This window comes from Somniosus microcephalus, chromosome 1 (assembly GCF_052327205.1).
Source record: "Somniosus microcephalus isolate GS21.2 chromosome 1, FLI_Smic_1.0, whole genome shotgun sequence".
NCBI lineage: Eukaryota > Metazoa > Chordata > Chondrichthyes > Squaliformes > Somniosidae > Somniosus > Somniosus microcephalus.
In genome coordinates this window covers 326,589,825-326,612,949 of record NC_140987.1, presented here as the reverse complement: position 1 = coordinate 326,612,949, position 23,125 = coordinate 326,589,825, and the positions used below count along the sequence as shown (strand labels likewise).

General features: G+C 42.8%; 1 protein-coding gene across 2 annotated transcripts in view; it reads left to right on the top strand.

The window, feature by feature from the left end:
- Positions 1 to 23,125, top strand: part of LOC147124895 (kelch-like protein 13) — a 458,191-nt gene that overhangs the window by 74,202 nt on the left and 360,864 nt on the right. For both annotated transcript variants that reach the window (XM_085994347.1, XM_085994356.1), the window contains one exon: positions 1,576 to 1,650. In XM_085994347.1, coding sequence (XP_085850473.1) covers positions 1,598 to 1,650 — 53 coding nt within the window. In that variant the 5' untranslated portion in view covers positions 1,576 to 1,597. The remainder of the gene's footprint in view (positions 1 to 1,575; positions 1,651 to 23,125) is intronic.

Below are 23,125 nucleotides of genomic sequence, written 5' to 3'. Positions count from 1 at the left end.
TCCCATAAACGAATTGAAGAAAAATATTTAGGGTAAGCCCATGGAATTAGGGGGACGTGGCGATATGGATACAGAATTGGTTCAGTGACGGGAAGCAGAGCGTGGTGGTGGTGGTGGATGTTTTTCAGACTGGGAGGTAGGGATTCTAAGATTTGTGAATAGATAAGAAATTGGCTGAAGGATAGATGAGGTGCATTTGACCAGGTGATGAAGACAAAAATCAACCCCATTGTCTTCTCAGATTTGACCGATGATGACTGAGAAGTGACCTTATAGAAGTATATGTGATAGTGAACAGTATAGAAAAGATGAATCCAGAAAATGACCAAGTGAGAGGATAAAGAGACACGGGTCCAAACCAGTTAAAGGCAAATTTAGGACTGACGTCAGGAAGTTCTTCGCATAAAGAGTGATTAACACATCGAATGGGACTTCCATGTAGAGTAGTGGAGGCAAAAGTAACACAAATTACTTTAGTAATTAAATGCTGTGATTAGGGGAGGGGGAAGAATAGGGTCTTTCTGGATGCTGAGCTAAGATGGGCTGACTGGCCTTCCTCGTCCATATTTGTCTTGTGGTCAACAGGAAACGTGGAAGCGAGTCTCCACAGATTCTTATCGAGCAACAATTCTGGAATGGACCAGCCTGAAGATAAACTTGTTTATTTGTGTGTTTGTGGATTCATTTGTGATCGATCAATATTAGCCTGTAAAGGGGGCACCTGCTGTGCATACTCAGCTGTTGAACAACCAAAGAGGTCTGAAGCCCACCAATGTAGTAAATGGGGAGCAAGGCCACTGCTTCTGCCTCAAACACTGTCAACCCCTGCACCCAAAGGGATGGTTTTGACTGCAGTGGAGCCTCAGCTCAGGTTCAAGAACAAGAGTCAGTGTCAATAACCGTGCGCGTGAGGGAGAAATAGGGAAGAAGAGGACAGAGAGAGAGGGAGGGAATCCGAGTGGGAATAATAGAAAGCGAATGCGAGACGCATGGAGAAAATAAGATAAAAAGATATGAACAATGAGAGAGAGAGTTCGGGAATGAGAGCGAATGGGGTGAAATCTGAAATGAAATGAGAGCAAGTGAGGATGAGAAAGTACAAACTAGATTTCAAGTTTCGAACATAGCATGTGAGAAACCACCTTGATGGACCAGGTTTTAAAATTTCCGTGTGGATGCAGTGTGAATATTGGTGAATATACTAGCCTACTATAGTTAAAATTTGTGGTTGGCTGTTGGTATATAATTTGTTTGTCAGCTCTTAATCCTTTAAAGGTTGGTCACACCTGTACAGCATCTCCTGTAGTTGTCGCAGCAGCTGTTTAGAAGATTGTGTACTTCTGTGCATTTCCACATAACTGGGACTTGACTCTGCCTCCGAATTCCAAGCACGTTATTATTGCCTTGTAGGCGGAATGGATCCACATTTGCCAGCCAAGCAACAGTGCCTTTCGATTGTATAGTCATATAGACCCAGTGCCACTAAAGATGGATTTTGTGCACATGTTTCAGCCACAGCTTGGAAGAGTAAATGGAGTTTCCGGTCTAACATCTTTTTTTTTCCTATTTTGACAGAGGAGGTGCTGGTGGTGAGAAAATGGATAACTCTCCGCTCAGAGGGGATCTTAGGGCAACTGGACTCCATGAGAGGTATGTACTGTGCGCACAGTTACATATTGTTCAGAAAACTATTGGATGTGGCTTGATAGTAATTTATCTACAATGAGATGGGTAGTAGTGTTTTTTTATCTTCCTCTGCTGTTGCAATGTCCAGCTATCACAGGTTGCCTCATGGAACAACTACAATTGTGCATTCACTGATAAAACATTTAGGTTAGCTACTGTATAACGAAGATGGCCTATGGGGAACCTCAGTCTTGTAAGTCCACACACCAATGCTTGGCTCGCTGCCATTGGAGATGCAGACTATGGATCAGATACAGGAGCAGGGAACAGCTGGAGAACCTTGACAGGCATGCAATAAAAATCTGCCTGGGAACGCTGACAAAGGATGCATACGTGATTGCAGGTTTCCTTTTTTGGTTGGGATTTATACGTAATGCCACGAAGAGTGAGTTGAGTGTCTTAGTGGGAAAACAGTTGGGCACTGATAACATGCCTTTTAAAGGAGTTTAATGCTTAGACGCTGGAGGTAATATATGAATTGGAGTCGTACAGTGTGTATACTAACCTTCATAATAAAGATAAAGGAACAAAAGGAAAGACATTGCATTTATAGAGCACGTTGCACGTCCTCAGGATATTCTAAAAGGCTTTACATCATTTTCAAGAATAGTCACTTGTTTTTATAGGCAAACATCGCAGCCAGTTTGCAAACAGCAAAGCCCCACAAATAGCAATGAGATGCATGACAAGTTAATCTGTTTCCTTTTTGGTGGTAGTGGTTGAGGGATAATTATTGGCCAGGACACTGGGAGAATTCCCCTGCTGCTCTTCGAATAGTGCCATGGGATCTTTTGCCTTCATGTAAGAGGGCAGACAGGGCCTCCGTTTTAACATCTCATCTGAAAAACAACATCTTTGGCATCACTCCCTCAGTGCTGCTGTAAAGTTTCAGCCTATTTTGTGTCAGTTTCTGGAATGAGGCTTGAACCCACAACCTCCTGACTTGGGCGAGAGCGCTACCTCTGAGCCAAGGCTAACACAAGTTCACTGTATTGCACTTGCTTATTATAATATTTCTAGTATGCTGTTGAGTCCATTCTCTAAAATATGTAATCTTTGTTGGTTGGGTGCATCTGCTTTTTTGGGGGGTTGATAGTTTGTTCATTTGGCTCCTATTGGCCACAGGAAATGAGAGGATTACATGAAACCTGACCTAAAGCCCTGAGGTGGATGTCCAAAGCTGGTGGAGGGCTGTCTTTTACTTTGTGGTGACTGAGCCATGGTGGCATTGGGTGAGAAGTCAGCACAAGCCAGAAAACCTGCTGTAGCCAGCTCAAGTGTTGCAATTGAAGCATTTTCGGAGGACGAACTAAGCGCCCCTGTCTCATAGCATAAAACGAGATGCAGGCCAATCGCTCCAAAAATACTTCAACTGTAGTACAGAAAGAGAGCCTAAAATGGGCTGCAGGCAGTGGCCATGCTTTTGTGCTTCCAGCACTTCCCTGTTCCTTCCTGTTGCTGGAGAAACCGCACATGTACAGCGTCACTTTGGAGTCAGATGTGTGTTGCAAACATCGTATAAGACTCAGATTATTTGTGCCAATTGGAATAACTCCTGCGATGGATTTAATATAGGCACCAGAAAATAAATTCTGTTAGGGACTTCCCAACTTGTAAGTATGTACAATAAAATTAGGATTCCAATCTTTTCTTGGTTTTGACACATTTGATGTTTCCAGTCTGTTCCAGTAAAACTCATTCATCACTTAAATTTGAACTTTAAGAAGTACATCTGGCCTATTATATAAGGTGAGGTGAACAGCAATTTGCAACATAGATAAAGATGAACAAGACCGTACTGCCCATCTCAACTCCATCCATAAGACCCTAGTCTCCCCCATCACAGCATCCAACTGTCTCTTAGCTGATGTCGAGGTTTTTGTCTCCATTACTCTGTCCGGAGCTCCATTCCTGTAACAATCACTTTTTATATTAGGAGCTACTTGACAGTTGTCCGCTTCCACCTGACCAGCACGAACCTGTGCCCCTATCCTTTTGTCATTGTTTAGTTTGAAGTAGTGTTCCTGATTTACTTTCTCTGTACTGTTTACCATCTTGTATATTTCTTTAAGATGACTTTTCAGTTGCCTTGTAACTCAGTCCCTCTGATGCTAGATGCCAGTCTTGTGGCTCTTCTCTGAACTGCCTCCAGGGCTCTCCTCTGTTTCAGTGGGATGATGGAGGAGTGAATGTTTAAGGTGGTGGATGGGATGCTAATCAAGAGAGCTGCTTTGTCCTGAATGTGTTGAGCTTTTTGAGTGTTGTTGGAGCTGTACTTATTTAGGCAAGTGGAGAGCATTCCATCACACTCCTGACTTGTGCCTTGTAGATGGTAGAAAGGCTTTGGGAAGTCAGGTGGTGAGTCACTCGCCGCAGAATACCCAGCCCCTGACCCCTTGTAGCCACAGTATTTATGTGGGGATTCGGCAATGGTAATGCCATGGAGTGTCAAGAGGAGGTGGATAGACTCTCTTTTTCGAGATGGTCATTGCCTGGTACTTGAGTTGCACGAATGTTACTTGCCACTTATCAGCCCAAGCCTGAATGTCGTCCAGGTCTTGCTGCATGTGGGCACGGACTGCTTCAGTCTGAATGTTAAGTCGTCTATTAAAACCCCCAAATCCCTTATAATGTCACCCATTGCAATTTCATTGCCATTCATGAAATACTTGTCAATTTTTCTTTATGTGCAGTAATTTGCCACTGTCAATATTAAGTTTTACTGCCATCTTTGGGTCCCTGGTCATCGTGGGGGTTTTCCTTAATTGTTACAGTAATTGAAGATGGCCAACATTGTGTTATGTGTTGGTTATCAGTATCAAATACTTCAGGCTGAAATTTGTGTTGCGTGGGCAATCCTGTGTAGATTTCGGCAAAGTCTTACCAGCAAAACCAACTTCTGGACAAAGGGCACCAACAGGAGCTGATATGAACTAATTCCGTCTTTTTCTTTTTTGCATTTCCTTTTAATCCAATTATTGTTTCAGCAAGAGACATCTGGCTAGGGCTGCTGCCATCTTAACTTGCTGCTTGGTTCATAACCACAACAACAAAAAGTTGCATTTATATAGCGCATTTAACATGGTAAAAACTCCCAAGGCGCTTCACGGGGGCATTTATCAAACAAAATTTGACGCAGTGTACATGATATTAGGACAGGTGACCAAAAGCTTGTTCAAACAGGTAGGTTTTAATTATATTAAGTCTGCAATTGCAAATATTCAGTGATAAGGATTGCTGTATTTTTAGTGGCAGGTTGTAATGTTACGTGGCACTACTTGCAAACTGAAACACACTCCCCTCTCACATTCTTACTGATACAGATTTAGTTTAGCTGGAGTTCTGTGGGTCTCCAGCATCTCTGGGCAGGTGTTTTGTACTTAATAGCATTTTGATGAGTTTGACACTATGGCATCAGTGTCAGTGACCAGAAGCCATGGACATAGCATTCCTTGAGTTTCCTGGCACAATCAAACAAGCATGATTAATCATTTCAAAGCAGCCCGATAGATTTATGGCGAGATCCTGGTGAGACTATTGCAATTTCATTTGGCAGTATTTTCAGACTTGACATAGGAACAGGAGTAGGCCATTCAGTGCCTCAAGCCTGTTTTGCCATTCAATTAGATCATGGCTGATCTGTATCTTAACTCCATTTATATCCACCTTTGATCCATATCCCTTAATACCCTAGCCTAACAAAAATATTTTAGTCTCGGCTTTGAAAGTTTGAATTGACCTAGCCTCGGCATATTTTTGAGGGAGAGAGTTTCAGATTTCCACTAATCTTTGTGTTAGTGACACTTTGACAGTAAGCACTAATTTGGCAATTTTTCAGTTTGGTGGGGTTCTAAAGGGTTAAACAGAGAAACCCCACTGAGTAACAGAGTGACCAGATAGGCTTTTGATCAGAATACAGAATTAACAGTCACTTGCAGCTTTAGAATTGTTGGAGCAGGTGCTAGGTTTTGGGAACTTGACTGTTGGTTCCTCAGTACAATTTCTTCAATTCTTTGCTCCAAGTAAACACTGGGTTCATATTCGTTGGGCACTGCCCTTGCCTCGAGCTTTGTCTTGTTATTCCACCTAATATGGGGGGAAAAAAAGTCAGTGCGCATATAAACTATGTTCTAAATGTGGTGTTCTGTAGACGTGAGATTTTGCCCGTGACTAAAGCTTGCATAAGATTAATTTTGTGTGTATGTGTGTGAAGGAGGGTGGCAGTGAGGGAATGACTGCCTGGCATAAAAATGATATCCTACAGAGCATTTGCTATGGAATATTACAGCCTTGTAGAATTTTGGGGCCTAAGTTTTGGTTTTGTGTATGTGTGAATATTTGCTGCTGTTCCGAAACCATAACTGCTAGTGGCAGTTTTGCTGTTACTTCCTGTCCTGTCGGTACAGAAATAGAATACCCCAGCAGTTTCAACCTGCAGCACGTGTTGGTTAAATTTAACCGGCAAATAAGATTACCACCTGCACATTGATTTCCCTTGAGAGCATTGGTGCAAGCTTCTGTGGAGCAAAATGATGTACGACTACTTTTTTGCTCAGTTGTATGTAGCAAGGAGTTCTGTACAGGAGGAAAAGTTCTTGAGCAATTTTCAGAGTATTCCAAGTATGTATATATTTAATTTAAAAATGAATTTTCTAAAAACGAATCCCAATTCAAAATGTGCACATTAGGCAGTCTTTCAGTTAAAGGTACTTGCGACACAAAAGATTTTCTTCATGGCGTAATGCAGTGGGTTAAAATAACAAAAACTCCCTTGTGGTAAAGACAGCTGGGTCTCCGTGTTCCTGATGTGTCACTTTTTTTGTCATTGCTGCTGGTGTATGAACTCTCAGCGTTGGCAGAGTAAGATGTTTTGGAATCTGAGTGTCTCATAAATAGTCATCATTGTTAACAGTGACCTTGTGACTAATGCAGTAGTCCCTGCTTGAATATGGCCCTTTGTAACGTTAAATAAAGCTTTCCTCAGTTTGATCTATCGAGGAATCCCAGCAAAACTTTATAAAGGAAAAGGAAAGAGCTTGCATTTATATAGTGCCTTTCATGACCTCAGGATGCCCCAAAGCGCTTTACGTCCAATGAAGTACTTTTTTTTTTAAGTGTAGTCTCTGTTGTAATGTAGGAAACATGACAGCCAATTTGTGCACAGCAAGGTGCCACAAACAGCAATGTGATAATGACCAGATAAACTGTTTTTAGTGTTGGTTGAGGGATAACTGTTGACCAGGACACTGGGAGAACTCCCCTGCTCCTCTTCATGATCTTATATGTCCACCTGAGAGGACAGAAGTCTCAGTTTCATGTCTCATCTGAAAAATGGCACCTTCGACAGTGCAGCGCTCCCTCAGTACTGCACTGAAGTGTCAGCCTAGATTATGTGCTCAAGTCTTTGGCTTGAACCTACAACCTTCTAACTCCGATGCAAAAGTGCTACCACTGAGCCACGGCTGACATGCGACGAGAACAGAAACAAATAGGTTATTTGCATAACAGATAAACACTGACCGTGTGGTCAGGTGCTTTTTGCCATATGTGCATGTGGAGTTGAAACTACAGTGGAGTAGGTGTGACAGAATTCTCTATGTTGGATTAGTTTATTGGATTCTGTCTTGCTGGTCAAAGTATGCACGGGGTTAAAACTAAAAATAAAGGCTCACTTAAACAAAAAAATGCATAGGCTAAAATAGCACAAGCTTTTTGATAGTCAGACTTTTATTTTCCTGACACTGTTATCAGACATACATTTGTAAATTAAAATCGTTTCCCTGACATTGTTATCAGACAGACCTTTGTACATTAAAATTCTGGACTTTTGAATGCCTGAACCATTACATTCAGTGCACTTACTAATACGGGCTAATTAGAGTTAATTGGATTCTTCCTGCAGCATTCAAGTGCGACGGCACTTTGTTTAAAGGTATTGAGTGAAGCCATTCGATTGAAAGAGTAGGTTTCTGTGTACCTGTTTAAAGTTATCTTTGTTTGGGGAGTGGAAGGTGAAAAAAAACACCATTTTGAATCCTGTGAACATCTGACCACCTAAATGTAATTGAGGAACAGGAGGAGGCCATTCAGCCCCTCAAGCCTGTTCCACCATTCAGTTAGATCATGAATTATCTTTGAACTCCATTTACCTGACTTTGCTCCATAACCCTTGATAGAAACATAGAAGATAGGAGCAGGAGTAGGCCATTCGGCCCTTCGAGCCTGCTCCGCCATTCAATGAGATCATGGCTGATCATCCAAATTCAGTACCCTGTCCCTGCCTTCTCCCCATATCCCTTGATCCCTTTAGCCTTAAGAAATATATACAACTCTTTCTTGAATATACTTAATGAACTGGCCTCCACCGCCCTCTGTGGCAGAGAATTCCACAGGTTCACCACACTCTGGGTGAAGAAATTCCTCCTCATTTCAGTCCTAAATGGCTTACCCCTTATCCTTAGACTATGACCCCTGGTTCTGGACTCCCCGACCATCGGGAATATCCTTCCAGCATCTAGTCTGTCCAGGCCTGACAGAATTTTATAGGTTTCGATGAGATCCCCTCTCAATCTTCTAAACTCCAGTGAGTATAAGCCCAATCGACACAATCTCTCCTCATACGTCATTCCTGCCATCCCAGGTATCAGCCTGGTGAATCTTCGCTGCACTCCTTCCATGGCAAGAACGTCCTTCCTCAGATAAGGCGACCAAAACTGCACACAATACTCAAGGTGCGGTCTCACCAAGGTCCTGTACAACTGTAGCAAGACATCCTTGTTCCTGTACTCGAACCCTCTTGCTACGAAGGCCAACATACCATTTGCCTTCTTAACCGCCTGCTGCACCTGCATGCTTACCTTCAGCGACTGGTGCACAAGAACACCCAGGTCTCTCTGCACTTCCCCTTCTCCCAATCTATTGCCATTCAAATAATCTGCCTTCCTGTTTTTGCCACCAAAGTGGATAACCTCACATTTATCCACATTATAGTGCATTTGCCATGTTTCTGCCCAATCACCTAACCTGTCCAAATCGTACTGGAGTTTCATAACATCCTCCTCACAGCATACCCTCCCACCCAGCTTTGTGTCGTCTGCAAATTTGGAGATATTGCATCCAATTCCCTCGTCCAGATCATTAATATATATTGTGAACAGCTGGGGTCCTAGGACCGATCCTTGCGGTACCCCACTAGTCACTGCCTGCCACTCGGAAAACGACCCGTTTATTCCAACTCTTTGCTTTCTGTCCGCCAACCAGTTCTCTATCCAAGTCAATACCTTGATACCTTGCCCCCAATCCCATGTGCCTTAATTTTGCACGCTAATCTCTTATGTGGGACCTTATCGAAAGCCTTCTGAAAGTCCAAATACACCACATCCACTGGTTCTCCCTTATCTATTTTACCAGTTACATCCTCAAAAAATTCCAGTAGATTAGTCAAGCATGATTTACCTTTTGTAAATCCATGTTGACTTTGTCCGATCCTGTCACTGTTTTCCAAGTGCTCTGCTATTACATCTTTTATAATGGACTCTAGCATTTTCCCCACTACCGATGTCAGGCTTACCGGTCTATAATTCCCCGCTTTTTCTCTGCCACCCTTTTTGAATAGTGGGGTAACATTAGCTACCCTCCCAATCCCTTACCTAACAAAAAAATGATTGATCTCAGTCTTGAAAATTTCATTTGGCTTCTGGCATACACAGTCTATTTGGGGAGAGAGTTACAGATTTCTACTACCCTTTATGTGGAAAAAGTGCTTCCTGATTTCCCTCCTAAACAGCCTAGCTCTACTTTTAAGGTTGTGTCCCTTTGTTCTGGACTCCCCCTTCAGAGGTACAGGAAACTGTGTTATCCGGAGGCTAAATGTCCGGCAAGCTCGAGCTGCCGGCAAAAATCAGGAGCCGTTTTGTTAGTTTTTTTTTCTTTTCGTTGCTTTATTCTCAACAGTCAAGCTCTGCAAGGTCTCGCTGAAGCTGTTGCTAAGCTACAGAGATGCTTGCAAGGTACGGCCGACTGTTTAGAAGCTAAGCAGCAGGGTTTGTTGCCAGATACGGAGCTCAAAATCTCCGTATGTTTCAACATTAGCGCTGGTTTGTCCGGCAGTTTTGATCTAAAGGCAACAGCTCGGTCCCGTCTGTGCCGGATAGCACAAAGTTTCCTGTAATTGTTTCTCTGTATCTACCCTATCGAATACTTTTGTCATTTAACATCGGTGGCAGGAAAGTTAATGAAAAACCCGCTAAAGGAGAAAATAGAAGAATATCTAGAAACCAAAACTATAATAATGAATAGTCCGCATGGATTTCAAAAGGGAAAGTCTTGTTTGACCAACTTCACTGAATTTTTTGAAGAGTTAACAGAGAGAGTAGACAAGGGTAGTGCAGTGGATGTAATTTATCTAGATTTCCAAAAGGCCTTTGATAAGGCATCACATAACAGACTAATGAATAAGGTCAGAGCATGCGGAGTTGGGGGACAAGTAGCAGAATGGATAGCTAGCTGGCTGCAAGACAGAAAGCAGAGAGTATGGATAAACGACAGCTATTCAGAGTGGCGGGAAGTGGGGTCCCACAAGAATCTGTGCTGGGACCGCAGTTCACAATTTATATTAACGATTTAGACTTTGGAATTTCTGAACACAATTTCTAAATTTGTGGATGGCACCAAATTGGCGGGTTGCGGGTGGTGTGATAGTCAATACTGCGGAGGAACAAATTATAAGAAGACATTAATAAACTTGCAGAATCGACATAATTGGCAAATGCATTTCAACATGGATAAGGGTGAGGTATTACATTTTGTTAAGAAAAATAAGGTCACATATTTGGAAAATAAGAATCTGAATGGTAGTCAAAACTGCCCAACGCATTACCGGCACCCGGCTATCGAGCATATATACCAGAAACGCTGTTTATGGAGGTCAAGGACCATTATCAAAGACCCTACCCACCCCAGCCACAGTCTGTTCACCCCCCTGCCATCTGGGAGACGATACAGATGCATTCGCACCCGAACGACCAGATTTAGGAACAGCTTCTTTCCCAGGGCTGTCATCCTACTGAACTCCACAAATAAACTCTAAAGCCTGCACATCTGCCAATGCACTTTATTATGTTTATGTTAATGTATTACAAGCCAAATGAATGTTGAATGTTTAAATGTCTTAATCTAAATGTACACTCTCGGGAGCCGCAAGCCTACTTTTCATTGTACTGCACTTGTGCACTAACAATGACAATAAAGTTGATTATGATTATGATGATTAGAGGAGCAAAGGGATCCGTGAGTACAAATACACAAATCACTAAAAGCAACGCAGGTTAATAAGGCCATAAAAACGCAAACCAAGCACTAGGGTTTCTAGAGGGATAGATTTGAAAAGTAGAGAAATTCTGCTAATCTTGTATCGAACTTTGGTTAGACCACACTTGGAGTACTGAGTACAGTTCTGGTTGCCATATTGTAAAAAGGATATAGAGGCACTGGAGAGGGTACAGAGAAGATTTGCAAGGATGATATCAGAACTGCGAGGATAGAAGCAAAAGACAGGAAGGAGAAAAACAAAGGTGGCAGTCAGAGAAATCAAGGGTTTAAATCAAACATGGCCAGAGTAAATAATAATTCTAAAAGGTCTAAGAGCGTTAATAAAACCAAGCCTGAAGGCTTTGTGTCTTAATGCGAGGAGCATTCGTAATAAGGTGGATGAATTAGCTGCGCAAATAGAGGTAAACGAATATGATATGACTGGGATTATGGAAACATGGCTCAGGGGGGCCAAGGCTGGGAACTCAACATCCAGGGGTATTCAATATTCAGGAAAGATAGGCAAAAAGGAAAAGGAGGTGGGGTAGCATTGCTGGTTAAAGAGGGGATTAACACAATTGTAAGGAAGGATATTAGCTCTGATGATGTGGAATCTGTATGGGTAGAACTGAGAAATACCATGGGGCAGAAAACGTTAGTGGGAGTGGTATATAGAACTCCAAACAGTAATGCGGAGGTTGGGGATGGCATTAAAAGGGAAATTAGAGAAGCTTGCAATAAGGGCACAGCAGTTATCATGGGTGACTTTAATCTACATATAGATTGGGCTAACCAAATTAGTAACAATACTGTGGAGGAGGAATTCCTGGAGTGTATACGGGATGGTTTCCTGGACCAATATGTCGAGGAACCAACTAGAGATCAGGCCATCTTAGACTGGGTATTATGTAATGAGAAAGGATTAATTAGCAATTGTCTTGTGCGAGGCCCCTTGGGTCGGAGCGACCATAATATGATAGAATTCTTCATTAAGATGGAGAGTGAAGTAGTTGACTCACAGACTAGGGTCCTGAATTTAAATAAAGGAAACTACGATGGTATGAGGCATGAGTTGGGTAGGATTGATTTGGGAATGTCACTCAAAGGGTTGACGGTGGATAGGCAATGGCAAACATTCAAAGATCGCATGGATGAACTACAGAATTTGTTCATCCCAGTTTGGCATAAAAATGAAACAAAAATGGTGACTCAACCGTGGCTAACAAGGGAAATTAGGGATAGCATAAGATCCAAGGAGCGGACATATAAATTGGCCAGAAAAAGCAGTGAACCTGAGGACTGGGAGCAGTTTAGGATTCGACAAAGGGATTAATTAAGAAGGGGAAAATAGAGTATGAGAGTAAGCTTGCAGGGAACATAAAAACTGACTGTGAAAGCTTCGATAGCTATGTGAAGAGCAAAAGATTGGTGAAGTCAAGCGTAGGTCCCTTGAAGTCCGAATCAGGGGAATTTATAATGGGTAACAAAGAAATGGCTGACCAATTAAATACATACTTTGGTTCTGTCTTCACAAAGGAGGACACAAATAACCTCCCAGAGATGTCGGGGAACATAGGGTCTAATGAGAGGGAGGAACTGAATGAAATCAGTATTTGTAGGGAAATGGTGTTAGGGAAATTGATGGGATTGAAGGTTGATAAATCCCCAGAGCCTGATAATCTACATCCTAGGGTACTTAAGGAAGTGGACCTAGAAATAGTAGATGATTGCTGGTCATCTTCCAAAATTCGATCGACTCTGGAACAGTTCCTATGGATTGGAGGGTCGCTAATGTTAACCCACTATTCAAAAAAGGTGGTAGAGAGAAAACGGGGAATTATAGACCGGTAAGCCTGACCAGTAGTGGGGAAAATGCTGGAGTCCATTATAAAAGATGTAATAGCAGAGCACTTGGAAAACAGTGACAGAATCGGACAAAGTCAACATGGTTTTGCAAAAGGTAAATCGTGCTTGACTAATCCACTGGAATTTTTTGAGGATGTAACTGGTAAAATAGATGAGGGAGAACCAGTGGTGTATTTGGACTTTCAGAAGGCTTTCGATAAGGTCCCGCATAAGAGATTAGCGTGTAAAGTTAAGGCACATGGGATTGGGGGCAAGGTATTTACTTGGATAGAGAACTGGTTGGCAGACAGAAAGCAAAGAGTTGGAATAAACGGGTCCTTTTTCGAGTGGCAGGCAGTGACTAGTGGGGTACCGCAGGGATTGGTCCTAGGACCCCAGCTATTCACAATATATATTAATGATCTAAACGAGGGAACTAGATGTAATATCTCCAAGTTTGCAGACGACACAAAGTTGGGTGGGCGTGTGTGCTGTGAGGAGGATGCCGAGAAACTCCAGTATGATTTGGACAGGTTGGGTGATTGGGCAGAAGCATGGCAGATGCAGTATAATGTGGATAAATGCGAGGTTATCCACTTTGGTGGCAAAAACAGGAAGGCAGATTATTATCTGAACGGCAATAGATTGGGAAAGGGGGAAGTGCAGCGAGAACTGGGTGACCTTGTGCACCAGTCGCTGAAGATAAGCATGCAGGTGCAGCAGGCAGTTAAGGCGGCAAGAGGATTCGAGTACAGGAGCAAGGATGTCTTGCTGCAGTTGTACAGGGCCTTGGTGAGACCACACCTTGAGTATTGTGTGCAGTTTTGGTCGCCTTATCTGAGGACAGATGTTCTTGCCATGGAGGGAGTGCAGCGAAGATTCACCAGACTGATACCTGGGATGGCAGGAATGACATATGAAGAGAGATTGGGTCGATTAGGCTTATATTCACTAGAGTTTAGAAGAATGCGAGGGAATCTCATTGAAACGTATAAAATTCTAACAGGACTAGACAGAATAGATTCAGGAAGGCTGTTCCCCGATGGCAGGGGAGTCCAGAACCAGGGGTAAGGATAAGGGGTAAGCCATTTAGGACAGAGATGAGGAGGAATTTCTTCACCCAGAGAGTGGTGAACCTGTGGAATTCCCTACCACAGAAGACAGTTGAGGCCAATTCATTAAATATATTCAAGAAGGAGTTGGATATATTTCTTAAGGCTAAAGGGATCAAGGGATATGGGGAGAAAGCAGAGACAGGGTACTGAATTTGGATTATCAGCCATGATCGCATTGAATGGCGGAGCAGGCTCGAGTGGCCGAATGGTCTACTCCTGCTCCCATCTTCTATGTTTCTATGTAGGGCTCCAGCATGTTGCAGTGATGAGTTTTCACTCGCAATTCCTCATGTGCCAAGATCTGCCTGAACCACCGAAAAAGGCAGATACGGCCTTGTTATAAAGGATTGCTCAGCTGCAACGAATTGGGGGCAAAATAGTCTTGTACTTCGAATTTAAAAATCAAATTCTGACTATTACACTTATAGAATCATAGAATCACACAGTAGAGAAGGAGGCCTTTCGACCCATCGTGCCTGTGCCAGCTGTTTGAAAGAACTATCCAATTAGTTGGGGTATGGTAGCATAGTGGTAATGTTACTGGACGAGTGTCAGCTGTGGATCAGTTGGTAGCACACTCACTCATCTCTAAGTCAGAAGGTTGTGGGTTCAACTCCCACTCCAGGGACTTGCGCACATAAAGCTAGGCTGACACTCCAGTGCACAGTTGAGGGAGTGCTGCACTGTTGGAGGTGCCGTCTTTTGGATGAGACGTTAACCCGAGGCTCCATCTGCCCCCTCAGGTGGATGTAAAAGATCCCATGGCACTAGTTCGAAGAAGAGTAGGGGAGTTATCCCCAGTGTCCTGGCCAATATTTCTCCCTCAACCAACAAAATCAGAACAGATTATCTGGTCGTTTTCACATTGCTGTTTGTGAGAGCTTGCTGTGTGCAAATTGGCTGCCGCGTTTCCCACATTACAACAGTGACTCCACTTTAAAAGTACTTCATTGGCTGTAAAGTGCTTTGAGACATGCGGTCGTGAAAGGCGCTATATAAATGCAAGTCTCTCTCTTTCCTCTTTAATCCAGAGGCCTGGACTAATGATCTGGAGACACGAGTTCAAATCCCATCACGGCAGCTGGGGAATTTAAATTCAGTTAATTAAATAAATCTTGAATAAAAAGATAGTGTCAGGAATGGTGGCCATGAATCTTCCGGATTGTCGCAAAAACCCATCTGGTTCACTAATGTCCTTTTAGGGAAGGAAATCTGCCGTCCTTACCCGGTCTGGCCGATATGTGACTCCAGACCCACAGCAATGTGGTTGACTCTTAACTGCCTTCTGAAATGGCCTAGCAAGCCACTCAGTTGTAACAAACCGCTACAAAGAAGTCTAACGGCACTGTTGGGAGTATCTACAGGGACTGCAGTGGTTCAAGAAGGCGACTCATCACCACCTTCTCGAGGGCAGTTCGGGATGGGCAATAAATGCTGACCTTGCCAGCGACGTCCACATCCCGTGAACGAATTTTTAAAAAAGTCCCACTCCCTTGCTCTTTCCCAATAGCACTGCAAATTTCTCCTTGTTCCTTTCTTTCTCTTTTACCTGAAGATTTTCATAAAATTGTATTTTGTTTCCCCTGGTTACTGTATTTCACCAGTCTTGTGTCAAACTGATGTATGACTGCAGGGCCCAGCAGGATCAAGTACACATGCCCAAGTGGGCTGTCAATCTCTGTTGTAACACAGTGCCAGAGAGAAACGGGCAGGCTGCAGGCTCGTTTGAAACTTGCAGCTACATACTTCTTTCAGAGGTGCTTAAAACAAGACTAAACTGTGGGAAGGGTTTCTGGCCAGACAGTTAAGACAGGTATCTCACTGTTTTCATATGGGTCATGATGCTGAACTGCAGGTATTCTGCAACAGGTGATAGAGAAGGAGCTGCTCAAGGATGGTTGCATTGTTACTCTCCTCAGTCAGAATTCACAAACTGTTCTGTCGTCACCTTCACATACTGTCATTCATTCACGAGAGGAAGATTCAGTCCAGAGGCTTGAAGAATTTACTTTATTTGCGCCATCACACTGGCACAGCTGCTCTTATCTTTGAACCTTTATTAGGATAAGTGCAAGGAAGAGGCTGAGCATGTTTCTTCCACCCAACCATGAGATTGTGGAGCTCAGCCGGCCAAGCGCTGAGAATGCTTTGAGTTTGAATCCCTGCAGGTTTCACCCTTCTGAGGTGCATTTGGATCTGCGGAGAAGACAGTAGGCTCCCGGGACTGAGCCACACTTGCTATTGGGATGTCACACACCAGTTTCCTATTTGGTCTGTCAGTGCTTTTGGTAAACTTGCTGATGTCACCAGTAAGAAATGTTGTCTCAGATCCATTGAAACAGATATTGGGCCAGCAAAGTCAGGCTGGTTGTACAGATGTACGTGTCCCTGTGTAGATTGCCATTTGGGTAGTCATAGGTACCTGTATACTTCCTTCTGTCCCGGAAAATTCCCTCCCTACTTACCATTGTTCAGGTAGTCTGTCGAGAGTTCTGCCCATATGTCCTGAATTTGGGAAATTCCTGAGACTGCAGTAAGCAAATGTATCAAAATAAATCACAAGTAGATTGGGAGAGAGAACTTCATTCATGACGCTCTTGGGATTTCATTGCCACAGACTAGTGGTGGACATTCTTCATGTTACACATTTGAAATAACAAATGCCAACTTTGTATTTTAATTTTTTTTTACTGCTTGCCAGCGGGCACAGGACTGAACAAAAAAACTACAGAAATCCCAATACAGACATTTTCACTAAGTCTTGTCTCAGAAAGGAACACTGTTACCTTTCTATTGATAACTAACTTGACATAAGACATTAACTAAATGCTGAATTTTTCATTGCAACCCATTCCTTACACTTAACCCAACTATAGATTAAGATAAAGGCAAAATACTGCAGATGCTTGAAATCTGAAATAAAAACAGAAAATGCTGGAATACACTCGGGAATTCAGGCAGCCTCTGTGGAGAGAGAGAAAGTCAACGTTTCAGGTCGATGACCTTTCATCAGAACTAGATTCAGATTAATGGCGCTGAACTGTGTAACTTGGGTCAGTTGAAATTGAGGAAAAACTTACAGCTGTATACAACCTGTTTTTTTTTAATATAAAGTAGGATAGAGTTCTAGATCAGAACAGAGGCAAGCAAGCTTGTGCTTTTGCCTGTTTGTCTAAAAGTGTTGGATATTGCCATCAGAATGTATGTTATCTACACAAGAAACGTCCTCCCAAAAAGCTGTCCTGGAACAGATTGCTTGTAACATTTTTATGGATGTTTTTGAAATGTTACTCTTTCTTGCTTTGCATTAAATTCAAGTTACAGTTGGCTGTATTGAGACCAGGAGTTGCCTTTATATGGCAACACATTACAGCAAACATGATGAATAGATTTTTTTTGAGAAAGATAGAGGATGTGAAAAGTGGAAATGTGATTTTTTTTTAAACTCTATGTTGAAGAGAAAGCTGTGGTATTCCCTTCTGGTGATCTGTTTTCAGATTAGTTTCCTTGTGAACTTGTGACGGACAGTATGCTGATGACTAAAAACTACTTCTGTACTGTTCATCTCTCTTCAGAATTTAATTTTAAGGGAACTGAGCTGTAGATTTCAGTACAGACCAGTGTTGCAATTGACTTAAAACAAGTTGTCCCACAGTGCAGGCTGGCACCTTGCAGGTTGTGGTCCCACAGTGCAGGCTGGCACCTTGCAGGTTGTGGTCCCACAGTGCAGGCTGGCTCCTTGCAGGTTGTGGTCCCACAGTGCAGGCTGGCTCCTTGCAGGTTGTGGTCCCACAGTGCAGGCTGGCACCTTGCAGGTTGTGGTCCCACAGTGCAGGCTGGCACCTTGCAGGTTGTGGTCCCACAGTGAAGGCTGGCACTTTTGCAGGTTGTGGTCCCACAGTGCAGGCTGGCACCTTGCAGGTTGTGGTCCCACAGTGCAGGCTGGCTCCTTGCAGGTTGTGGTCCCACAGTGCAGGCTGGCACCTTGCAGGTTGTGGTCCCACAGTGCAGGCTGGCACCTTGCAGGTTGTGGTCCCACAGTGAAGGCTGGCACTTTTGCAGGTTGTGGTCCCACAGTGCAGGCTGGCACCTTGCAGGTTGTGGTCCCACAGTGCAGGCTGGCACCTTGCAGGTTGTGGTCCCACAGTGCAGGCTGGCACCTTTTACAGGTTGCCTCTTTTAAAACTGATTAACTGAATAATTTTTGAAAACCTAAACTTTTAATACAGAGATTAGTATATTCTTAAAACATTGCAGTAAGAATCTAACTAGTTTTGAAGATTTCAATGCTTTTAATGTGAATATAAAACTCAAATTTGTTGCATCCCGAGGACCAAGATCACTGCAGCATAGAATAACTTTTAGTTGGGCACTGTCCTCATTAAATAAAAACGTTTTGTGTGGAGAGGGAGAAGATCCAGGGAAGTCACGTGTCATTTTCACCACCATGTTGATATACAGTAGTGCCTTTCAATGTGATTTATGTTAAGGTATCGTAGGGTAGAAATGACCTGTCAGAGATGTTGTCATGTGAATGTTTAATGTACTTGTATCGAATTCCTTTCTCTGTTAATTTAACAGTGATGTTGACTTGTTTATTTTAAGTGGATTAACACCTCTTAAAATAATGGAGGCAGGATTAACAGCTGCAATAAATAGGTGGGGACAGGAACTTGGTACAAGCACCTTAAACATTCACATGATTTATGGCTGACTGTAATTACCCTCATGTTTAGCAACACTTTAAAAAAAAAATTTGTTTGGAAATACTTCTCTTCAAGAAGGTGCCTCTTCAAAACATGGTGCATGGATCCAGGGTTTAATGAATGGTTTAGGCAGGACAATTGAAAGTTGGAAAATGGAGCAGCCACCACAGGAGGTACAAAAATCTCATTTGCTGTTTGGCTTATTCTGTTTTCCAAGTGTGTTTCATAATCTCAAGTGTTCTGGAATGTAATGTATGTACCTTTTTAAGGGGGAGAACTACTTTTTACAGCTCATGTATACTGTAGTACCGGCAGTGACCACACCTGTATATAACGTTGAGTAGTAATCTGTACAGTTCAGTTGCAGTCTGAGCCACGTTGAGTAAACACCGTTTGTACCGTTCTCCGCAGTCTGTGTCTGATTATACACGGACATAACATGGAAGGCTGCAATCATCAATACAATGTATATATGTCAGAGGTTCAATTTAACCCAACCTGAAAGAGTATGCTGTGCTAAACTTTGCACCTACTCTAAACTGGTATAGTATAAACTGGGTGTAGGACTGGAGGAAGTTGCAGAGGTGGAGTAGGGTGAGGCCATTATGTCTCCGCAACAACAGGAAAAATCAAGGAGTCTCCTCTTGTGCTTCCTTGTGGCTGACTAAGAGCAGCAATGGTCTTGATCCTGGAATAAGTGTCCTCACCTCTTAGATGCAGGAGATGCTTGCGTTGTGGCGATGGAGGGGGGAACCAGTTAGAACAGTAAATTGTGGGGGGGAAAAGAGGGTATATTTTTCTCTGAAAATACTCCTGTGAAAGAAAGAAAGACTTGCATTTCTATAGTGCTTTTCATGACCACCAGACATCCCTAAGTGCTTTACAGCCAATGAAATACTTTTTTGAAGTCTAGTCACTGTTGTAATGTAGGAAACATGGCAGCCAATTTGCGCACAGCAAGCTCCCACAAACAGCAACGTGATAATGACAGATAATCTGTTTTTGTTATATTGATTGAGGGATAAATATTGGCCATGACACTGGGGATAACTCCCTTGCTCCTTCAAAATAGGGCCATGGGATCTTTTACATCCACTTGAGAGAGTTAGCTGGGGCCTCAGTTTAACGTCTCATCTGAAAGACGGCACCTCCGACAGTGCAGCACTTCCTCAGTACTGCACTGCAGTGTCAGCCTAGAATTTTGTGCCCAAGTCTCTGGAGTGGGACTTGAACCCATGACCACCTGACTCAGAGGTGAGAGCGCTACCAACTGAGCCTCTGGCATGTTGTAACGCTTAATGCATCTGAAATTCCGTTTGCCGCTACTTTAGCAGAGATGTTAGCCTGTTTAGTTTGTTATCACAAGCGTTCATTTGTTTAGAGCAGTGAAGAGTTTCAGAAAAACATGTTGAAACTTTTATATGCTACTGTTGAATAATGTAATTTCAGGGCTAAACTCTCCCATCTCCATGAGTTTGTGGCACACAGGCTGCTGCCGAGAAGTCCTCGTCTGCATCTGTATTAGGGGCTTGTAGGCGTTTGTGTTTTTTGCTGATTCTATTTTACGTACTCGACTACTGTGAATAATTCTGCTCTGGAGTTGAGGGTTTTGGTGGGCGAGAACTGACTCCTCCAGGATTTGTGTTGCTTCATTTTGCCACGAGAGCATTTGCTAATGTTTTTAATTTGTCAACCTCTCCAAATTTCCTGTTGCAGTATAATGCTGAAGTGCTATTGGCTCTCAATACCGTCAGCGAATTAACATTTGTTTAGTGTTTGCCAAAATGCTGACTCGCAATAGATCCAGTAACTATAGTCCAATGATTTATCTCCATCAGTTTATCGAGTACATGTACAATTTCAGTCTGCATAGTGGGACAGCAGTATTGAACGTTACTTTTCTGTGTCTCTTAGATTATAAATATCAATCTTGAAAGATTTCAATAATAAAAACCTGTCACTGATTATGAATGGCAACCAAAACTCTGTGGTGCAGTATATTTAACAGCGAGTGTTATGGGTGGTAGATTTATGATTTGATATTGATCTGAGCAGTTTCATTAATGAAGAGTGCCCGGTCGTGTTCCTTGTGAAATGCTAACATTACTTGGTGTGTTAACAGAGCTGATGTACTTAAGTTGAGTGTGTGTGCATGCGCATCAATGCACATATGTGTGGGTTTTTTCAAAAATACCAGTGAAAATGCCCAGGCTATGTGAAAGAATGAACTTGCTTTTATATAGCATTTTGATAGGAACAGGAGGAGGCCATTCAGCCCCTTGAGCCTGTTCTGCCATTCAAATAGAACATGGCTGATCTGCACTCCATTGACCTGCCTTTGCTCCATATCCCTTGATACCCTTACCAACAAAAATCTGTCGATCTCAGCCTTGAAAGCTCCAATTGTACCCCAGCATCCACAGCCTTTTGGGGCAGCGAATTACAGATTTCTACTGGTCATGGCTACATTTTCCAAACTTGGTTGAGGTGCGTGGTTGTAGGGATATAGTTTGTGGGATTGAGCAATGTCACCTCCCACCTGAAGTAGTTAGTTTCAGGTGAGAAATTTTAGAAAAAGGAGGCTGAGGGAGAGAAGAGCAAGAAGAATCAGGATAATTATACATTTAAAAATGCTTCGAGCTTTACATGCCCAGTTAAGCAGGATAAAAATCATGCAGATTAAATTTGATGATAAACCTGTTCTTTTAAAAGTTACGTGTCTTTATCAGCAGATGGCTGCCTGTCCCATCTGTCACTTTGAATAAATGGAATCTGCTTTGAGTTCCACATGCATAATTTGAAGTGTGATCTGTGTAATGATATCAGCAAATAGAGATGGTATTTGACTGTTCGATTATGATGCCTTAACTGCATGTATTGATTGCTTGTGCCTGACCAGCAGAGGGCATGTGACAGAGACAAGCAAGGCAGTTTAGTTTCAGTTTCGTTCTAGATGCATCACTAGCATGATGTCTCCTGTAAATGCTGTTAAGAGTTGAACAGACTTTAGATTAAAAGACATTCTCTTTCATAAATGTCTCATCATTGAACCCACAAAGAAATCAATACATGGTGTCAGAAGTGATTGAAAGAGATGAAGAGAAAAAATCTGAAGTTAAATCAGCTCTCCACAAATTAGCAAGCCCAAAGAGAACATCGTTGCTTACCATTGGAGAATAGCTAACGAAGTGAAAAAATGGAAGGTTTACACCCACCGGCGACACTTCAGTTGACAGGTAATGTGGCTGAAAATTGGAGGAGATTCAAACAACGTGTGGGGTTGTATTTATCAGCAATCAGAGCTGACGAGAAAGGTAATAAGAAATCGTTACTTCTTACATGTCGTGGGTGATGAAGCGCTGGAGGTGTATAATAACTTCACATTCGCTGCTGATGGAGACAAAATGAAGTTAGATAAAATAATGGAACAGAGACTGAACCTGGTAAAGAGACTCCTCGTTGTGGAAAGCGAAGGAGAGACAGTCTATGATGAACTCATGAAAGAGTACAACGACCTATTTAAGGGTCTAGGCTGCATTCCAGGAGAACACACGATCAGAGTAGATAAAAGTATGACACCGGTCATACATCCATGCAGAAAAGTCCCGTTTGCTCTTCAAAAGCAACTGAAGGCAGAGTTGGACAGGATGGAAAGCCTGAACGTGATTCGGAAGATAGATGAGCCAACTGAGTGGGTGAGTTCCCTCGTCGTAGTGGACAAAAAGAATGGAAAGCTCAGAATTTGCCTGGATCCAAGAGATCTAAACAGAGCAATAAAGAGAGAGCACTTCAAGCTTCCTACACGTGAGGAAATCATGGCACAGTTTGCAAATGCAAAGTATTTCAGCAAGTTAGATGCATCATCAGGATTTTGGCAGATGAAATTGGACGAAGCAAGTTCAAGACTGTGCACGTTCAACAGTCAATCTGGCAGATACAGATTCCTAAGGTTACCATTTGGCATTGCCTCAGCTCCTGAAGTGTATCACAAAACTATCCATATGATCTATGAGCACCTGGAGGGAGTTGATACATCAATGGATGACATCATAGTATGGGGAACCACGAGAACTGAGCATGACGAGAGACTGAAAAAAGTGCTGGAAGCAACAAGGAAAACAAACCTGAAGCTGAATAGAGAGAAATGCCAGTTCGGGGTGACAGAACTGACATTCGTGGGAGATATCCTTAGCAGTGAGGGCATCAGACCAGATCCCAGAAAGGTGTCCGCCATTGAGAATATGCCAAAGCCACAATGCAAAAAGGACGTGCAGAGGTTTAATGGAATGATCAACTACATGGGGAAATTCATATCCAACCTCTCAGAAAAGATGACGCCACTGAGAAGACTAACTGAAAAGAACATAGAATGGGAATGGAATCATGAGCATGAGAAGCCATGGAGCGATCTAAAGAAACTGCTCACAGAGGAACCAGTTCTGAGGTTTATGACCCAGCGAGACC